General features: G+C 41.1%; 1 protein-coding gene across 2 annotated transcripts in view; it reads left to right on the top strand.

The window, feature by feature from the left end:
• Positions 1-14,467, top strand: part of LOC106824186 (putative adhesion G protein-coupled receptor E4P) — a 39,373-nt gene extending 24,906 nt beyond the window's left edge. Inside the window, exons 11-17 of one of the 2 annotated variants that reach the window (XM_044753171.2) lie at positions 1,404-1,598; positions 4,237-4,472; positions 5,936-6,002; positions 6,594-6,685; positions 7,920-8,100; positions 10,301-10,396; positions 12,574-14,467. In XM_044753171.2, coding sequence (XP_044609106.1) covers positions 1,404-1,598; positions 4,237-4,472; positions 5,936-6,002; positions 6,594-6,685; positions 7,920-8,100; positions 10,301-10,396; positions 12,574-12,684 — 978 coding nt within the window. In that variant the 3' untranslated portion in view covers positions 12,685-14,467. Of the gene's footprint in view, positions 1-1,403; positions 1,599-4,236; positions 4,473-5,935; positions 6,003-6,593; positions 6,686-7,919; positions 8,101-10,300; positions 10,397-12,570 lie in introns of both variants that reach the window. The other variant, XM_044753170.2, reaches the window with a different exon arrangement.
• The last annotated feature ends 3,473 nt before the right edge of the window (positions 14,468-17,940 follow it).

The raw sequence follows: 17,940 nt of genomic DNA on the forward strand, positions 1-17,940 counted from the left end.
CAGTTGGAGACTGGGGAAGTGAAATGGGAAAAGGGCAGAAGCCAACGCAGAGAGAATTATCATTCTAGTTACCACCGTGGGTAACTGAAGCTTAATTCCCTCTGGAGGACTCTTGGAGTCAGTGTAGAAGACACAGTTCAGAGTCGTCCTAACTGGACAGGTAGAGAGCTGAAGCATTCATACACCACCTTCTCCAGTCACTTGTTGAAAGCTGCATCTGGGGAATATTAATTCTCTGATGCTTCCGTGGGCATGGGCAGAGTGAGCTCAAGCTAGCAGAGAAAGTTCTCAGACATTGAGAAGTTGAGTTATCAGCCCTCACAGTGGAAAGGTCCAAGGTGATTTGGAATCAAAAATACCTGTTACTCTGCAAGAGCTAAAGCTTCCTGGTCAGACCAAAAGGAAGGCAACCCACTCACCAATGGAAAAGCATTGCCCTCTGAACTCTCCACGTCCCCACCATGTCTAGGATAACTCGGGTTTAAAGAAATTTACCTAAATTCTTCCCCTATTTCTTTTTAGTTCTCATTTATTGAATATTTACTGTATGAAAACCATTACATTGCATATTTAAATGCATGCCCTCATTTTATTCATTCAACAAGTTCATATATGAGCACCTACTGTGTGTCAGATGCTGTTCTAGGCATTGGGGATAGAACAGAGAACAAGACAGGTAAATAAATCCCAGCCTTCATGGAGATTATTTTTGAGCGCTGTGCTGTCTAATAGGACCCCCAGCCACATGTGGCTATTGCATACTTGAAATGTGGCTAGTATGACTGAAGAACAAAATCCTTAATTTTATTTAAATTTAATTTATTTAAATGAAGAAGCAGTGTGAAATATTTTCCCTTAAAACACAACTTCATTGTTTCATAGGACCACATTTCACTTCCACCATTGAAAATATATCATCTGACTTAGGATGTGCCATAAGTGTAAGATACATACTGGATTTCAAAAGCTTAATATGGAAAAAAGAATATCAAATATTAATAATTGTTTTACATTGATTGTAATTTGAACTTTTATTTTTGTTGTATCACTATATTGATTATATTATATTCAACACATTGAGCTGATAATATTTTGAATATATACTATTAAATTAATTTGACCTGTTTCTTTTTACATTTTTAAAAACATGGCTACTAGAAAAGGTAAAATTATACATGTGGCTCATACATTTCTATCGGACAGCACCAGTCTAGTGGTTTTTGTTTTTCAACAGCTCTGTGTGGTAAATGCTATTACCGTCCCCATTTTGAAGACAGGAACACCAAGTCTCAGATTAAGTCACTTGTTTCATGGACTGAATTGGGAAAGCCGTCTGATACTCCATCAGGATCCTAAATGCAGAGTTGGAAACTATAACAGATTCCTCCTTTGGTGGCTCATAGGTGGATCCTATTCTGGAGGTGATCACCTACGTGGGACTGAGCCTCTCTCTGCTGTGCCTCTTCCTGGCAGCCCTCACCTTCCTCCTCTGCCGACCCATTCAGAACATCAGCACCACCCTCCACCTGCAGTTCTCAATCTGCCTCTTCCTGGCCAACCTCCTCTTTCTCACCGGGATGGATCAAACCGAGCCTAAGGTATATGATTTAACCAAATTATCTCATTGTCATAATCAAATCTAGCCATAGTTCTTGAGGAAAGATGGGGAGAGAGGCAAAAATCAGCAGTGATGGTGTAGGGGGGAAAAAGCAAGAGTTTCCATTTCAGCTGTCTTCCTGTGTCACTTTGAATAAGACCTATATTTTCCAAGGGGCCATTTAGCTAAGTGATTGAGAGTCAGACTGATGGTATTAGGTAGGATTACAAGAGCTGCTGTAACAAATAAACGCCAAATGCCAGTGGTTTATCACAAGAGTGGTTAATTTTCCCCTATGTATCAGTAGAGGGGGAGCAAACAGGTTTGAAGAATGTCTATCCTCCAACCTCCAGTTGATGGAGGCTCTTCTGTCTTCCATACACAGCTCCCAAGGTCATCCTGGGATCCTGTCCATTTTAGCCAACTGGAAAGTGAAAAGAGCATGGTGGAGTCCCATGTGGGAGGTTTCTATGGGCCCCCTCAGGAAGTGATACATCTCACTTCCTCTCACATTCCATTGGCTAGAACTCAGTTACATGGTCACTCCTAACTGCAAAGGGTGCTGGGAAATGTAGTCTCTGGCTGGGAAGTCATGTCCTAGTGACAAATCTATATTCTAGAATTGGGGTTGGAGTGGGGCTTGAATTTTTGGTAGATGGTGTCTTTGCCACACTAATCTTCAGTTGAATCTCAACTCTTTTCCTACTTGCTATATGATCTTGTTGAAGTGATTTCTCCTTCTTTTTTTTAATTGCAGTAACATTGGATTATAACATTATATAGCTTTTGGATGTACATCATAATGTATTTTGAATTCTGTGTAGACTACATCATGTTCACCACCCAAAAACTAATTATAGTCCATCCCCTCACATGTGAACCTAATCACCCCTTTTGCCCTCCCCCTTTCCCCCCTTCCCCTCTGGTAACCACCAATCCAATCTCCATTGCTATGTGTTTGTTTGTCGTTGTTTTTATCTTCTACTTATGAGTGAGATCATACAGTATTTGACTTTCTCCCTCTGACTTATTTCACTCAGCATAATACCCTCAAGGTCCATCCATGTTGTCACAAATGGCCAGATTTCATCATTTCCTATGGCTGAGTAGTATTCCATTGTGTATATACACCACATCTTCTTTATGCATTCGTTCCTTGATGGGCACCTAGGTTGCTTCCAAGTCTTGGCTATTGTGTTAATGCCGCAGTGAACCTAGGGGTGCAAGTCTCTATGCCTTTGCGTTTTCAAGTTCTTTGGATAAATACCCAGCATTGAGATAGCTGGATCATATGGTAGATCTATTCTTAATTTTCTGAGGAAACTCCATACTGTTTTCCAGAGTGGCTGCACCAGTTTGCACTCCCTCCAGCAGTGAACAAGTGTTCCCTTCTCTCCACAGTATACGAGGCTCCCCATCTCTCCACATCCTCTCCAACATTTGCTGTTTCCTGTCTTGTTAATTATAGCCACTCTGACCAGAGTGAGATGATACCTCATAGTAGTTTTGATTTGCATTTCCCTGATAGCTAATGATGTTGAGCATCTTTTCATATGCCTGTTGGCCATCTGTATATCTTCTTGGGAGATGATTTCTCCTTCTTAAACTTACTCTCTAAAACATGGGCATCATCATGGGGCTCTAGCAGGGGCTTAGCCAGATAAAACATAAAAGGAGTCTGGATTAATCACTCACACAACAATGTTAGCTTTTAGCTTGAGCATGATCATTCAGCATCATATCCAGGAAGAATTAGAACTAAATATCCTTCAAGGCTCCTTCTAACCCTAAAAGTCTGTGATCTCACAGCCAGCAGGTTATGAAAGCACTATTTTTTTTCCCTGAGAGGAATTATGGTGCTATGGTTAAGAGTAAGTATGCTTTCTGGAGACAGTTTGGGTTTCAAATTCCTTTTTATTTTTCACTAGCTGTGTGATCTTGGGTGAGGTTTTAATCTCTCTGAGTCTCAGGTTCCTCATTTGAAAATGGGAAGAGGTTGGAAGACTATAATGCTCCGGCCAAATCTGGCCCACCATCTGTTTTTGTAAATAGAATTTTATTGGAACCATGACTGCTGATGTCTAAAGGCTGGAGAAGATGGATGTTACAGCTCAAGCAGAGAGAGCAATTTCTGCCTTACTCCACATTTTTGTCCTATTCAGGCCCTTAATGGATTGAATGGTGCCCATCCTTGTTGGTGATGGTGATCTTCTTTACTCAGTCTACTGATTCAAATGCTAATCTCTTCCAGAAGCACCCTCACAAACACACTCAGAATGTGTTTTACCAGCTGTCTGGACATCCCTTAGTCCAGTCACATTGACACATAAAATTAACCATCACCCCCACGCAAAGGGCAAGCTCAGTGGAGCATTTGTTTGTCAGCTCTCCTCCATCATGGATTTGAGGGCTGCTCTCACGGCATTCCTTCCTTGGCACTTCTGGCCTGTCTTATGCACAGGGCAAGCAGACATCAATGGCCATCGAAAGCCCCCAGAATATGTGTTGCCCCCAGGCAAAATGGCACAGGTGTTAGTAATTGAGATTCCAGGCCAGCATCCAGGAAATGATGAGTGCTGAGGATACAATCAGGTACGGACCACATCAGCTCCACATTCCTAACGCTCCTCTCCCCTCAGGTGCTGTGTTCCATCATCGCAGGGGTGTTGCACTATCTCTACTTGGCCTCCTTCACCTGGATGCTCCTGGAAGGGCTGTACCTCTTTCTCACTGTTAGGAACCTCACGGTGGCCAACTACACCACCATACGCAGATTCAACAAGAGGTTCATGTACCCTTTCGGCTATGGGATTCCAGCTGTGATTGTGGCTGTGTCTGCAATAGTAGGACACAAAAACTATGGAACCTATACTCAGTAAGCATGATGTTTGCATTTATGGTGGAAGTGGTGTCCGTGGCCAACACATGGTCTGAAATTAAAAAACAATTTTTAATCCATTTTCCAATTTTGAATTGCACTTCAAACTCAAGTCCTTCCTTAAACTTGAATTCTGTTTTCTCTTGGAAGTCCGTAGAGCAGTGGTTCTCAGCATCTTTGAGGTTGGATCCCTTTGAGAGTGCTGGTGAAATCCAGGATCTATTTCCCCAGACAACTGTATATCCATACAAAGTTTTGGATGCAACTTCAGGAAATTCAGGGACAGATGAAGCATACTCAGAACTTGAACCCCGTGTCCTGCCAGAATGATTCTGGAGATATAATGGTAGGGTAGATCAGGGATTGGCAAACTTTTTCTGTAAAGGGACAGATAGTAACTGTTTTTGGCATTGCAGGCCATATGACCTTTGTGGCAACTGCTCGGTGTTGCCCTTGTAGTGTGAAAGCAATTATAGACAAGGTATAAATGAATGGATATGACTGTTTCAATAAAACTTTATTTACAAAAACAAGAGGTGGACTGGATTTGGCCCATGGGTCATAGTTTGCAACGCTTAGAATAGAGCTAAGTGTAGGAGATGTTGTGCCCACCAAGAGTTGGCAATTTCTTGTTATTTTTACCAGTTTTGTACTGCCAGGTCCCCTTTCAGAGTAAGTTCTACCACCTTTGGCAACGTAAGTCATGACAGAACACAAAGTATTTTGGCAATGAAGTATTTGGTATATGGAGTATGCTTAATTAGTGTTGGTAGTTTTGATAGCTGTAGTTAAATTATTGTTTCTACTCTCTTTCTTATTATAGCAATCGTTATTATTAGGATGCCTACATTTCTTGAACCTTAACTCTTTGACAGGGACTGTATCTAAAAACTGTATGCACTTTTTCTCATTTAAGCTTTCCTACAAGAGGTATACGAGGAAAGTTTTGATGAAAGAAATCAAAAAAGTTTCAAAAAATGGGGAGAGAGTCCATGTTCATGGATAGGAGGACTCGATATTGTAAAAAAAAAAAAAAAAAAAAAAAAAGGTCAACCTGAGTAGATTCAGTGCATTTTCAATCAAAATCTCAGAAAATTATTTTGTGGCTACTGAAAAACTGATTCTAACGTTTGTATGGAGAGGGAAAAGACGTAGAATAGCTAACACAATGTTGAAGGAGATGAACAAAGAGCCCTGACGCCACCTGACTTCGAGACTTGGTCTGGAGCTACAGTAATCATTTCATCTTTTCAATACTTCTGCTGGCCACACTCTACACATGGGGAAATGGAGACTCAGAGCTTGTGTCAGATGAGGAATCTTTGTCCGATTCCTTCTAGAATCCAGATCTGAACTGAACAGCTCCTGGCACTGCTCAGATCTTGCTACAGGAGCATGGGTTCAAGTCCTTTGCCTTCTCCTGAGGAATAAGCAGCTAATCCTTATCTTTCTCTCAACAGCTGCTGGCTCAAAGTTCATAAAGGGTTCATCTGGAGCTTCATGGGGCCAGTGGCGGTCATTATCTTGGTAGGTGACCAGTGATAGTTATTTATTTGTGTGCCCACCCTGGGTTGGCCAAGCATAGAAAGTATGTTTCTTATCTGCTAAAGTGGAAATGAGATGAAGATAAGGAAATACAGCCTAATGTTATCAACTCCTCTCACTGGAAATACTGTCTTCACATGTCTTTCCCTGACTTCCCCTAGCTCACTGGTTGCTTTAATATATCATAACCTTCTGCTGGGCGTTCTTTTCAAAATTTTACATGCATTCATTTAACAAATATTTAGCAAGTATCTATTCTGCATAGAGCAACATGTTTTCCTGTTTGCCAGGAACTTCCTATTTATATCTGTTGACCTCGTATAGATACAAATAGCACTCTTTCACTTTCAAGGTGTCCCAGTTTGAATGATAATTTATATGGTCACCCTAATCAAACATCAAGTGACACTGGTTGTATACTGTATGCTGTATAAAAGACAAGAGCATACATCCATATCATCCTTATAAAGCCTGTATCTTTTGGGAAAAAAAATTTTCGGTCCAGCTCAAGTTGAGTTACATGACATGCCTCAAAAGAAAATTTCAAGGCAATTTTCCATGCTGTTTCCACAGATAAACTTGGTGTTTTGCTTCCTAATTCTGTGGATTTTGAGAAACAAACTTTCCTCCCTCAATAAAGAAGTTTCCACCATTCAGGATACCAGGTAAGAAGGTACAAGAATCAGTGGTATCCACAGATTTTTTTTACCTACAGGACCATTCTGTCAGGGGAAGAAAAACCCATAAAAAATATGATATAAAATTTCCTGGTACTAGATAAATAGTACATGAGGGACAACTTATAGAAGTAAAAAATATAATTTTCAGGTAACAATGTACTGCCTCATCTCTTTATTCAGTGGATATTCATTGGGTGCCTCCTTTGTGTAGCATACTCTTCATATAAAATGAATGCCAAGAGTATTAAGAGATGACACTTCATATAAAATTAACGCCTAGAGTATTATCCTTTTCCCCCCTAAGGGTACGCTTACTTTTGGATTCCATTCTCCTTGGTTGTAGAAACTCATTTGTCACTGGTGCTGATCTGAATTATTAAAAATAATGACGACAACAACTAATATTACCTAAGAACTTGATAGATGCTGGGCATTGACAAATATTATTTCATTGAATGCTCATCACTCCAACCTACGTGGTGAGCATTACTAATATCCCCATTGATAAGAGGAACAAACTGCTCTTCTTACCTTGCATTGATGAGTCATGTGGACAAAACTTAAAAGAATCTCTCTCCAACTTCAGACCCTGGCTTTGATCTCATCTACTTATCAGACCAACCTGACATCTCTTAACCTGAGTTTATTCATCTCTCTTCTTCAGCATCTTCTTCATCTCTTCTCAGTTTCCTCTAGAGGGTCAGAATGTCACCCTTCTTAGTGTTTCCCATCCTTCCACGCATGTGTGGATGAGGTCAGGCTCATGCATGTGTTCTTGTACACACACACACACACTCCCATGCACCAACTCTCCCAGCCAGCTGCCATCAACCGCCCCATTCCATTTTACCAAACACAATTTTTGTTGGAAGAAATCCAACACTATGACGTGTCTGAAGTCGTGATGTCATCATCATCCAAATTTTTCAATACAAATTTCTAGAAGGCACTTTCCACAAATCTTCCAATAGGTCCAGGTAAAAGACTTTGAAGATAAATCATTTACAAAGAGTGGGAGAAAGTGTTATTCTCAGAGGCAGTGGTTGAAAACTTGGGTTCTGCCTCATTGTCAAGCTGCATGACTTTTGTAGGTTCCTTAACTACAGAAGGTTGTTGTGAGGTTTAAATAAGGTAAGGCATGCAAAGCATTTAGCACAGTGCCCAACATGTAGTGAATGCCTATTAAATGGTAGTTATTATTAATTTTTTTCCTTTTCAGAGTCATGACATTTAAAGCCATTGCTCAGCTATTTATCCTGGGCTGTTCTTGGGGCCTTGGTTTTTTTATGGTTGAAGAAGTCGGGAATACAATCGGATCAGTCATTGCCTATGCATTCACCATCATCAATGTCCTGCAGGGCTTTTTTCTCTTTTTGGTACACTGTCTCCTTAATCGCCAGGTAAGGCTAATTATTTTTGTCTCCCACCAGCCTTGTCCCAAAGTCTTATTGAATGGTCCTTCACATTCTCACTCTTCTCTGACCTTTTGTGTTTGTATTTTTGGGTGGTCTTGATTCTGGGAAGAGAGTTAAGGTGCTGCTTGGGTATGCCATGTGCTCTGGGTTTCATTAGCATTCTAACATCTCTTGAGAGCATGCATTCATCTGGTTTGGATGCCACAACAAAAATACCAAAGACTTTAGGGCTTGCACAACAGGAATTTATCTTCTCAAAATTCTGGAAGCTAGACGTCTGGGAGTAGGGTATGAGTACAGTCAGGCTCCGATGAGAGCTCTTTTCTTGGCTTGCAGATGGCCAACTTCTCACTGTGTTCTTCGAAGAGAGAGACAAGGAGATACATTTTTCATGTTTCTTCTTATAAGAACACTAATCCTATTGGATCAGGGCTCAACATTTATGGCCTCATTTAACCTTAATTACTTTCATGAAGGTCATATCTCCAAATACAGTCATATTCAGGGGTTAGGGCTTTATCATATGAATTTCAGGGGGACACATTTCAGTTCAAAGCACAGCATGTATCAGTTAGGATAAGGTAGATTATGCTGCAGTAACAGATAGCTCCCCCCTCTCTAATTTCAGTGGCTTACAACAGTAAATGTTTATTTATCACTCAAGCTACATAGCTGTGGCTTGATCTCCATTGTCTTGACTCTGGGTTGTAGGCTGAAGGGGCAGCCCTTATTTAGAACTTTGGTATTCTCATGGCAAAGGGAGAGGAGATCATGGCAAAGTACAGCTTAGCTCTCTTTCATTGGCCAATACAAGTCACATGGCCATACTTGAATTTACCAGAGAGAAAATCAATAATCTTCCAGTAGTGAGGTGCCCTATAGGGAGGGACACTGGAATATTTGGCATAATCTACTACAAACTCAGAGAGACTTCAGCTCTAATCCCAGTTTTTCCACTGAATGAGTTGCTGTGTGGACCTGGGCAGGTTTCTTATCCTCTCTGAGCCTTGGTTTTCTCACCCACAAATGTGGCAATACGTACCTCATGGTTTTGAGAATTAAATGAGATAATGCAATATAAATCTTATACCACTGTCCTTGGCACACATTATGTTCTCAGTGAGGTCATTATTATAATTTCGTTCTTTATGGAAGATTGGTACAAGTTTTTCTGGATTTTTTTCCTTTGCTATTGAGTAGAACTACCACCAATTAAGATGCTAGGGGCAAAAAGACCATGTTAATACTTCACTAATTTGTCTTCTGTCTTCTATTGCCTTGCTAATGCTTGGTATTCCTCACTCACAGAAGTAAAATACAACTTAAGTGCCTTGGTGAAATAATGTCGAATATTAAATCCTTAAATGTCTTCTTAAGAACATGTTAAGGAGGTTAAAAGAAGGCAGTTCATGGAATCATAGGGTGTGGTTTGGTGTAGGGGTTAGTGTCAGGGATCTGGGGTAAGAATGACAAGGTTCTGAACACTGGCTGTTTGACTTTAAACAAGTCAATTTACCTCCAAGAGCCTCAACTTCTTCATCCTTAATTGGGGGTAAGAGAAGTACCTTCCTCATTGGGTTCATGTAAGGATTAAATGATATATTGCGTATACAGTGCCTTGAACATGGCTGTGTTCAATAAAGAGTGACTTTCATCATCATAGTTACCGACACCACCGTCACCTTCATTATCATCATTATCATGACTGTAATCACTTTCATAATTAGTATCATCATCATCATAATCACCTTCATCATCATCATAATCACCTTCCTCACTATCACCATCACCACCTTCATTATCTTCATCATCACCTTCATTATCATTATCATAACCTTCTTTATCATCACCACCGTCTTCATCACCTTCACCGTCACCATCATTGCCATCACCACCATAACCTTCATCAACACCACCACCACCACCATCATCATCATCGTCATCATCACTATATATAAAGTCCATCTGGTGCCTGACACTTAGTAAGCACCTTTTCTCCTATTGAGGAAGCTGAATTTAAGTAAAATGAATCAACACAAGCACAGCCAAGATTATACAGAAAACCAATGAGAGAGCAGTAGAGAGTAGGACTTAGACCTATATCTTTAGTCTCCTATTTTAAGGTCTTTTCTCCTGAACCAAGCTCTGGATGTAACACAAGTCTCAATGTTCCTCAAACGTTCAGGTGCGAAAGGAATACAGGAAATGGTTTAGTGGGATGCTGAAAGGGGTTGAAACTGAAAGCACTGAAGTATCTCCTTCTACTACCCACACCAAAATGGTAAGGTCAGCTCTTCTGCAATGCCGTGTCTGTCTGAACCCAACATCTTGTGCTACCAGGAGCTTCCTGGCTTCTTGATCTGAAACAAATGAGAAATTTCATTAGGTTCCTGCATTATGCAGCTGAAATTTCTGGGTTTTGAGACCAAAACCAGAAGAACTCTTCTTTCTTTCTTTCTCTCTCCCTCCCTCCGCTCTTCCCTCCCACCCTCCTATCTTCTTCCCTTCCCTCCCTCCCTTCCTTTCCTTCCTTCCTGTCTTTTTCTCTCTTTCTTTCTCTCTGTCTCTCCCTCCCTCCATCTCTCTTCCCCTCTTTCTCTTTCTTTCTTCCCCTCTTCCATCCTTCCTTTCCCTTCCTTTTTCCTTTCCTTCCTTCCTTCTTTCTTTCCTCAGTCCATCCACAAATATCTGGTGATAATTAACAAAAAATTTTAAATTTATTTAATAGAACTCATTTAACAAATATTTATTGAGTGTATAGTATGTGCCAGGTACAGGTTTAGGTGCTGGGGAAAGAGCACGGGGCACATTGACAAAAATTCTTGTGCTCACAGAGCTGACATTCTGGTAGCGGGGAGGCAAACAATAAACCACAAAAAGTGGATTATACAGGATGTTGCAAAGTGATATAAGCCATGGAAAAAAAGAGACAGAAGAGAAATCAGGAATGTGTGGGGTGGGAGGAGTTCAGTTTTAAATACATGGCCATGAGGGGCCTCATGAGCAGCTGACATTTGAGTAAAAACTTGATGGATGTATCTGATGAAAACAATCCCTGGTTTGTGAAATTATCTAGCTTGGGAGGATTAGGAATAGATTCTAAGCGTTTTGGTAGGAAGCCATAGGTTCCTGAGTGCTGTGACTCTTGTAGCTGGGTTTGTCCCACACTGTGGCCTGGATGCTATGTCCATGGAGCTGTTGCAAGGGATACAAGCTTTATCAGGGACATGGAGCTTCTAAGCCAGCATAGCCGCTGCACATTTTCTCCCACATGGTCTTGTTCCCTCACACCTGAGCTGTCTCCTGGCGGTGGGGGGCGGGGGGGGGGGGGGCTGCCTTAGGTTAAGTTCCTCAAAAGCAGAGCCTGAGATGGAGATTAGAATCCTTGTGATTTACTGAGAAAGAATGGTGTTTAACCTTCCTGGAGAGGCAGCTCCTTTGACTGAGGGCAGTTCTCTGGAGAAGGAGGAAGCCGTAAGTCATTAGTAACCAACACTCACAGCAGCTGGAGTGTGGGTGTGCTGGCCTGGTAAAGAGGATCTGGGTGGGGCACCAAAAGTGTTCAGCGCAAGGGCCAAAGAGAATAGTCCCTGGAAATCTACGAGGACAGTCGCTGTGGGGAAATACTTAATACTGCCCTGTAGGTGATGCTGTTTCTTGTCCTATATCTTCTAAGGAAAGCAAGTGTGAAAAGCAACCTTTTGAGTTGTGAATGTTTGAGTATTTAGCTCAGTGCTTCTCAGAACCATCTGGGGAAGCTGGTAACAATACTAACAAGTAATACTCCACCTTACTTGAATGAGACTGGGCCTCCATGTGATTATCAGCTCTCCAGGTGATTCTCATACACACCAAAGTTTGAGAACTGCTGCTTTGAATGAACCCGAAGACCACCAAGAACTGGATAATTATAATCCATGATCCTTGGACAACACTTTACATTCTAAAAATCATATATTCAAGCTTACAATCTTCATTGATCCTCCTCCTTCATTGCTCCTCTCTAGCATTTAAGTGATCCGTCACTGTTCTGTTTAAATGGAGCCCAAGTGTGGGTTCAAATCCCATCTCCACCACTTCCAGGCTGTGTGACCTTGCACTAGCCACTTACTGTCTCTGTGCCTCAGTTTCTTCATCTGTAAAATGGGGTTAATAATAGTATCTCTCTCAGTGTGAGGATTAAATGAGGGCATATACATTAGGTTCTTAGAATGCTGCTCAGCACACGGCTAAAACACTGTAAATGTTTGTAAAAAGATAAAATAAATAAAACCATCATAGATGGTGTTTTTTGGGGAAAAGGCTCTAGGCAAAGTCAGATATTAGGACCTCTTTACTGAGCTTTGGACCTTAGAGAAATTCTAGTTTATCATCTCTAGACATGCTAGAAGTTTTAGTTTATTTCTGAAGTATTAATTTCTCTTCAACTTTTTCTCCCTATTCTCTCCCGTCAAGCAGGAGGAACTGGGGCAGCCATCAGAATTCTGTCACAGGAGAGACACCGCGTCTGTCCAACCGCCGCCTCAGGCTCATCTTGTCACTGCTTCTTGGCAAGGCACAGAAAGCTGAGCTGCTTCTGGACGGCGCCCCCGCGCGGTCACATATGGATCGGACAAATGCCGCCATCCATCTTTCCTATGAAAATGCGTGCTGACACACTCCTCTATTTTGGCTTCTATCTCCATAGAGAGAAAAGGGCACGTGCAAGAATTCTTAGAGCCAGAATCCAGTATTAGATACCACGTGCAATTAAATGCTCCAAGAATCCTTTCTAATGATCAGGGAACGAAGTGGGTTTTCTTCTTCTAACTATTACCACCTTGCCCAAAACTAATTGATGACATCTTGATTCAGCTCAAAGATCCCTCTTTGGCCTCGCTGTTGCATTTTATGCTCCCAAGGGTCTTGCATCACTGTACATTTGCATAATTTAATAATTCCCATAAGAATAAGTATAAAAAAGGGGGTTGCATTCTTGCAATGCAAAAGCACACCACCATCCCCGCTTAGGGGTGTACTGTCACCAGACATGACCTTGTGGTCAGGTCACCAGCACTTTCCTGTTTTATTTCCCTGGTGACTCTTTTGAAACTATCCTAAGCCATGGTTAAGGATAATTTTGTTTTTTTAGTATCACCTCGAACATGTCCTCCTGTAAATGCTCCCAACGTAAACCAGCGTGGTGTATCACAGCAGTGGTTTGGCCTTATTTGCTTTGTTTTACTGTTTCTAATATCTTTTCCAAGCTCATTGGATTTGGGGTGTGTTTTTCATCACTAGAATTAACAGAGGCATGGATAACTTTGTTACTAGACAATATTTTTAAAACAATGTTAAATTATAATGACAGTAAATGTTAAAATAGCAGCCAAGCACCACTATAATTCATTTAAGGAAATTTTGTGTGGGATTTTTAGGTTTTGGACAAAGGATTTGTTGCTTTTCTGCTTAAACACCTCAAGCGTCTCCTCCACATGGCAGCAATATAAGCAGAGTGTACGATTCACTCCACCTGCTGGCTTCGAAGTTATGTAATTCCTCTTGAGAACTTAAAATTTAGGGAGATTCACATGGTTTCAAAATGCGTGTCCACAGTATGACTTTTTATATCATGCAATTTCAACTTTACATGAATAAAACTCGCATATAATGCAACCTTTTTCAGGAGGACAATCTGGCACTAACGATCCAAAATTAATATGTCCATGATGCTTTCATTTAAAAATTCCACTGCTATGAATTTAGCCTAAGGATATTGTGATAAGTGTAATTTATAAATACAAGATGATACATAAATTCAAAGTGATGTGATATACTGTATCACCCTGAATTATTTGCTGTGATGTGTTGGATGGAGGAAAAAGGAGCACTTTGTGTGTAAACATGTTACCTGAAACCTGTAAATACATTTACAGGTCCACGAGGGTACCACACTCAAAGGTCGGCCAAGCTAGCCTGGCTTATCCCTGCCAGCCACCAAGCACTAGGAAACCACAGCATCAGTCCCCTTGAGTCTCTCTGGAGCGGACTGGACCATTGTATGTCTGCCCCGAGGTCACCGTGAGCCCCTTGCACTGCTTAATCCAGGACCAAAGGTTTACCTTGATGCATCAGTAGGGAGCAAATAGTGGCTCTAGGCCAAGAAAGACTGATCGAATCCTGGGAATAAGACAGCACAGGGCTTTCATTAGCTCATTGTTGCTTATTTGATCAATTTGCTAATTGTTTACTAACTTGTTGAATGTGACTAAATGTGTGTCTGGCAAGCAACAAGTGACTCACAATTTTCTTGGAACTGACTCTTTGCTGTAGCCCAAGCCAAAAATCTGAATTAAAGAGCACTCTCACATATAATAATTGGCATTTTGTTTAAATACAACAGATATATTCACAAAAATTCTCCAACTATGTTGACTGGAGCACTGTTGGTAATGCAAACAAGGTGTCAATCAATCAGGACTGTTTACATAATTTCTATGTCCATATCATTGACAGAAATAATCAATAACCAATCCATAGATTAGAAATATAAGGTGATATTTACCTGAGCCAAGCTGAGGACTAGCCCAGGAGTGCAATCTCCACCAGGGAAGAAATCACTTTGCAGAAGCGTGATTTACAGCATGGTTATATACTGTTTCAGAGCAAAGAACACACGTGATAGGAATACAATTTTCTTTTTCTCAAAGTCACAAGGAGACATTTTGCTGCAGCTCAGCACACACAGCAGCTCACCTTGACCTTGGTTTTCCTGAAAGAAAAGCTAATCTTCGAAGAAGGACTAGTATTGGCATCAGAGAGGGAGATATTCATCCTTATCTTTAAAGAGTGCATTCTTTGCTCTGGGAAAATGTTTGAAGCAGATGTATAATGCATGTTCTATGGGCCATAAGTCAGGCTGCTCTGGGAAAAAATAAATTTTAAGCTGAATCAGGTTTAAACCAGAACAGCTTCCCCATATACCTCAATATGTGAAAACTTCTAATTATTCTTATTATTTTCATCAACATAATGTAATGAATAATACACAGTCAAATTTGTCAAATGAGACATATTTTCGTGTGCTTTTATAAAAAGACCTCCAAGATACATGCATCATCTGAAAAAACCAGCTTACAGTTCAGTCACTGTAGTAGACTCTGTTTTCTGTTAAAAAAATAGTCTATAAGTAGACAGATTTTATGGGGTCACTTCCCATCAAAAGGATCCAGTGAATTGAAGAGAAAATCTTCCTTTTGCTTCAAACAAATAAAATGACAGATAATATATTCCAAATATATATTAAAAAGAAAACCATGTTAAAAATGAAATAAGCATCTCCCTGAACTGAAAATGGAAATATGATGGCTTGGGGCTGAAACCACAGGGACAAGAAATAGCAGCTCCTGGGAACTAGCTCGTGAAAAACAGCATGCAACTTTCCTGGGCAGTCGGCACATCCTTCTGTTTAAGTCCTACTAATGTTACCGTTATTCTCTAGGCAGAGACAGTTGCAAAAAGACAGAACAGACCAGCCAAATATCCTGGGTGCATCAGGCTTGGTCCTGTCGATTCTACACTTTTTCTCCCTCCCAATATGAAGGCTGCCTTCTTTCTATTTTCTTTTCTTCCTCTCTTACCCCATTGCACTCCCCAAGAATCAGCTTCTACATCCTTCAAGAATGCTCTTCTTGGGGGGGCTGGTCCCGTGGCCGAGTGGTTAAGTTCGCGCGCTCCGCTGCAGGCAGCCCAGTGTTTCGTTGGTTCGAATCCTGGGCGCGGACATGGCACTGCTCATCAGACCACGCTGAGGCAGCGTCTCACATACCACAACTAGAAGGACCCACAACGAAGAATATACAACTATGCATCGGGGGGCTTTGGGGAGAAAAAGGAAAAAAATAAAATCTTTAAAAAAAAAAAAAAAAGAATGCTCTTCTTGGGGCTGACCCGGTGGCGCAGCGGTTAAGTGTGCACATTCCGCTTCGGTGGCCCGGGGTTCACTGGTTCGGATCCCGGGTGTGGCTGTGGCACCGCTTGGCACGCCATGCTGTGGTAGGCATCCCATGTATAAAGTGGAGGAGGATGGGCACGGATGTGAGCTCAGGGCCAGTCTTCCTCGGAAACAAGAGGAGGATTGGCAGCAGTTAGCTCAGGGCTAATCTTCGTCAAAAAAAAAAAAAACACTCTTATTCAGAATTTCAATGCCATCTCCAATACTCATTTATTACAGTCTGCAACACATGTGTTATTCTACATTTTGTGTGCTGTTTCACAAATGATGTGGGTCTTTGTAAATCATGCCTCTCGGAATTACAAGCTTCTTGAAGGTAAGAATGACAAAGATGATAAATTAAATGTTCTTTGCCTCCACCTAGAGCATTATTTCTCAAGCTCTGCACTATTGGAACTTTGAGCTGTATAATTTTTATGTTGTGGTGGGGGCATCCTGTGCATGGTAGGATATTGAGCAGTATTCCTGGCTTCTGTCAGCTAAATGCAAGTAACGTCCCCCAGCACCAGTTGTGATTATCAAAGATGTCTTCAGACATTGCCACGTGGGAACAAAAATGATCCCTGCTAAGAATTAATGGTCTAGGGATTGGTCACTGTTGATTACAAAGTGGCAGTAATAACTATAGATTGATGAGATGATTTAGAACAATTTAATGGGGAAAATCAATAGCATTGCAATGCACATTTGACAACAGGACCAGACCCAATTCCAATTTTCAGGGATTAAAATGTTACAATAGTAACATAAGTTGTTAAAATTTAATAGTGTCATTCAGTTACAAAGACCCAGATAGTGACTGAATTCTACCTTGAGGTTTCTCTGAACTACCCCTGGACCAAGCATCCTAAAACACCAGTCGAGGCAAGAAAATCCAATGGAAAAAACATAGTAAGATATGAATAAAACATTATGGATTAAATAATGTTATTGGCTGATGAATGTTTAATACACAAAATGTATCCTAAGCATTCTCCATCTTCTGTGTTTCTTTTATTACATTGTGCCCAGTGTTACCAAGCAAGGACTCACTGCCTGATGTGCATAGAAGCCAATACTATGGCACTGACTTTTAGAAAACAAAGAGTTTTATTGTGAGATCAAGTGGCAAGGAGACAGGAGACAAGGCTCTCAAATCTGTCTCTCTGATACAAGTTTGGGGAAAAACTTAAGGAGTTGGGGACTACTGAGCTGCAGCTGGGCCCATGTAAGCTGACTGGCTAGTCTTGAATCAGTCCGTAAATGGTAATCAAGCTACTTAGGCTGCTGGAAGGCAGATTTTCCTTATTGAAGGACTTCTGGCCTTGTAAAGGGCTCTAGTGGTAACACTTATGAAGATTCTTGATTACAGGGTCATACCAGGCTATGTATTCCTGTCTGACACATGTGCAGTACAGTCTCTGTTATTGACAGGGTTTAATTTTAAGAAGGAAGAAATAGTTTCCAGTTTCTAAATTCTGTGGGTTAGCTGGGCAGTTCTTTTGATCCAGACCTATTGGTGGCTCAGCTGGTATTGGATGGTGTAGGATGGCCTTCCTCACATATCTGATTGTTGAGTGGAAGTCACCCGGAGTGATGGAGATGTGCAATCTGTCTAGACTCGTTCACATATTGATGGTCACATGTTTCTCAAGAGCAGCTTGAGAAGGGGAAGTACCAACAACTTGTGTGAGGTTTCAAAGCCTTTGCTTATGTCGTTTGTTAATGTCCCATTGGCCAAAGCAAGACACAAGGCCAAGTCCACTCAGAGTCAACATGAGGGGGTACAACCAAAACACACGAATAGAGGGAGAGGACAATGTGTGGCCATTTTTGCAATCTGCCACACATCA

Source organism: Equus asinus, chromosome 20, assembly GCF_041296235.1.
Source record: "Equus asinus isolate D_3611 breed Donkey chromosome 20, EquAss-T2T_v2, whole genome shotgun sequence".
In the NCBI taxonomy this organism is placed as follows: domain Eukaryota; kingdom Metazoa; phylum Chordata; class Mammalia; order Perissodactyla; family Equidae; genus Equus; species Equus asinus.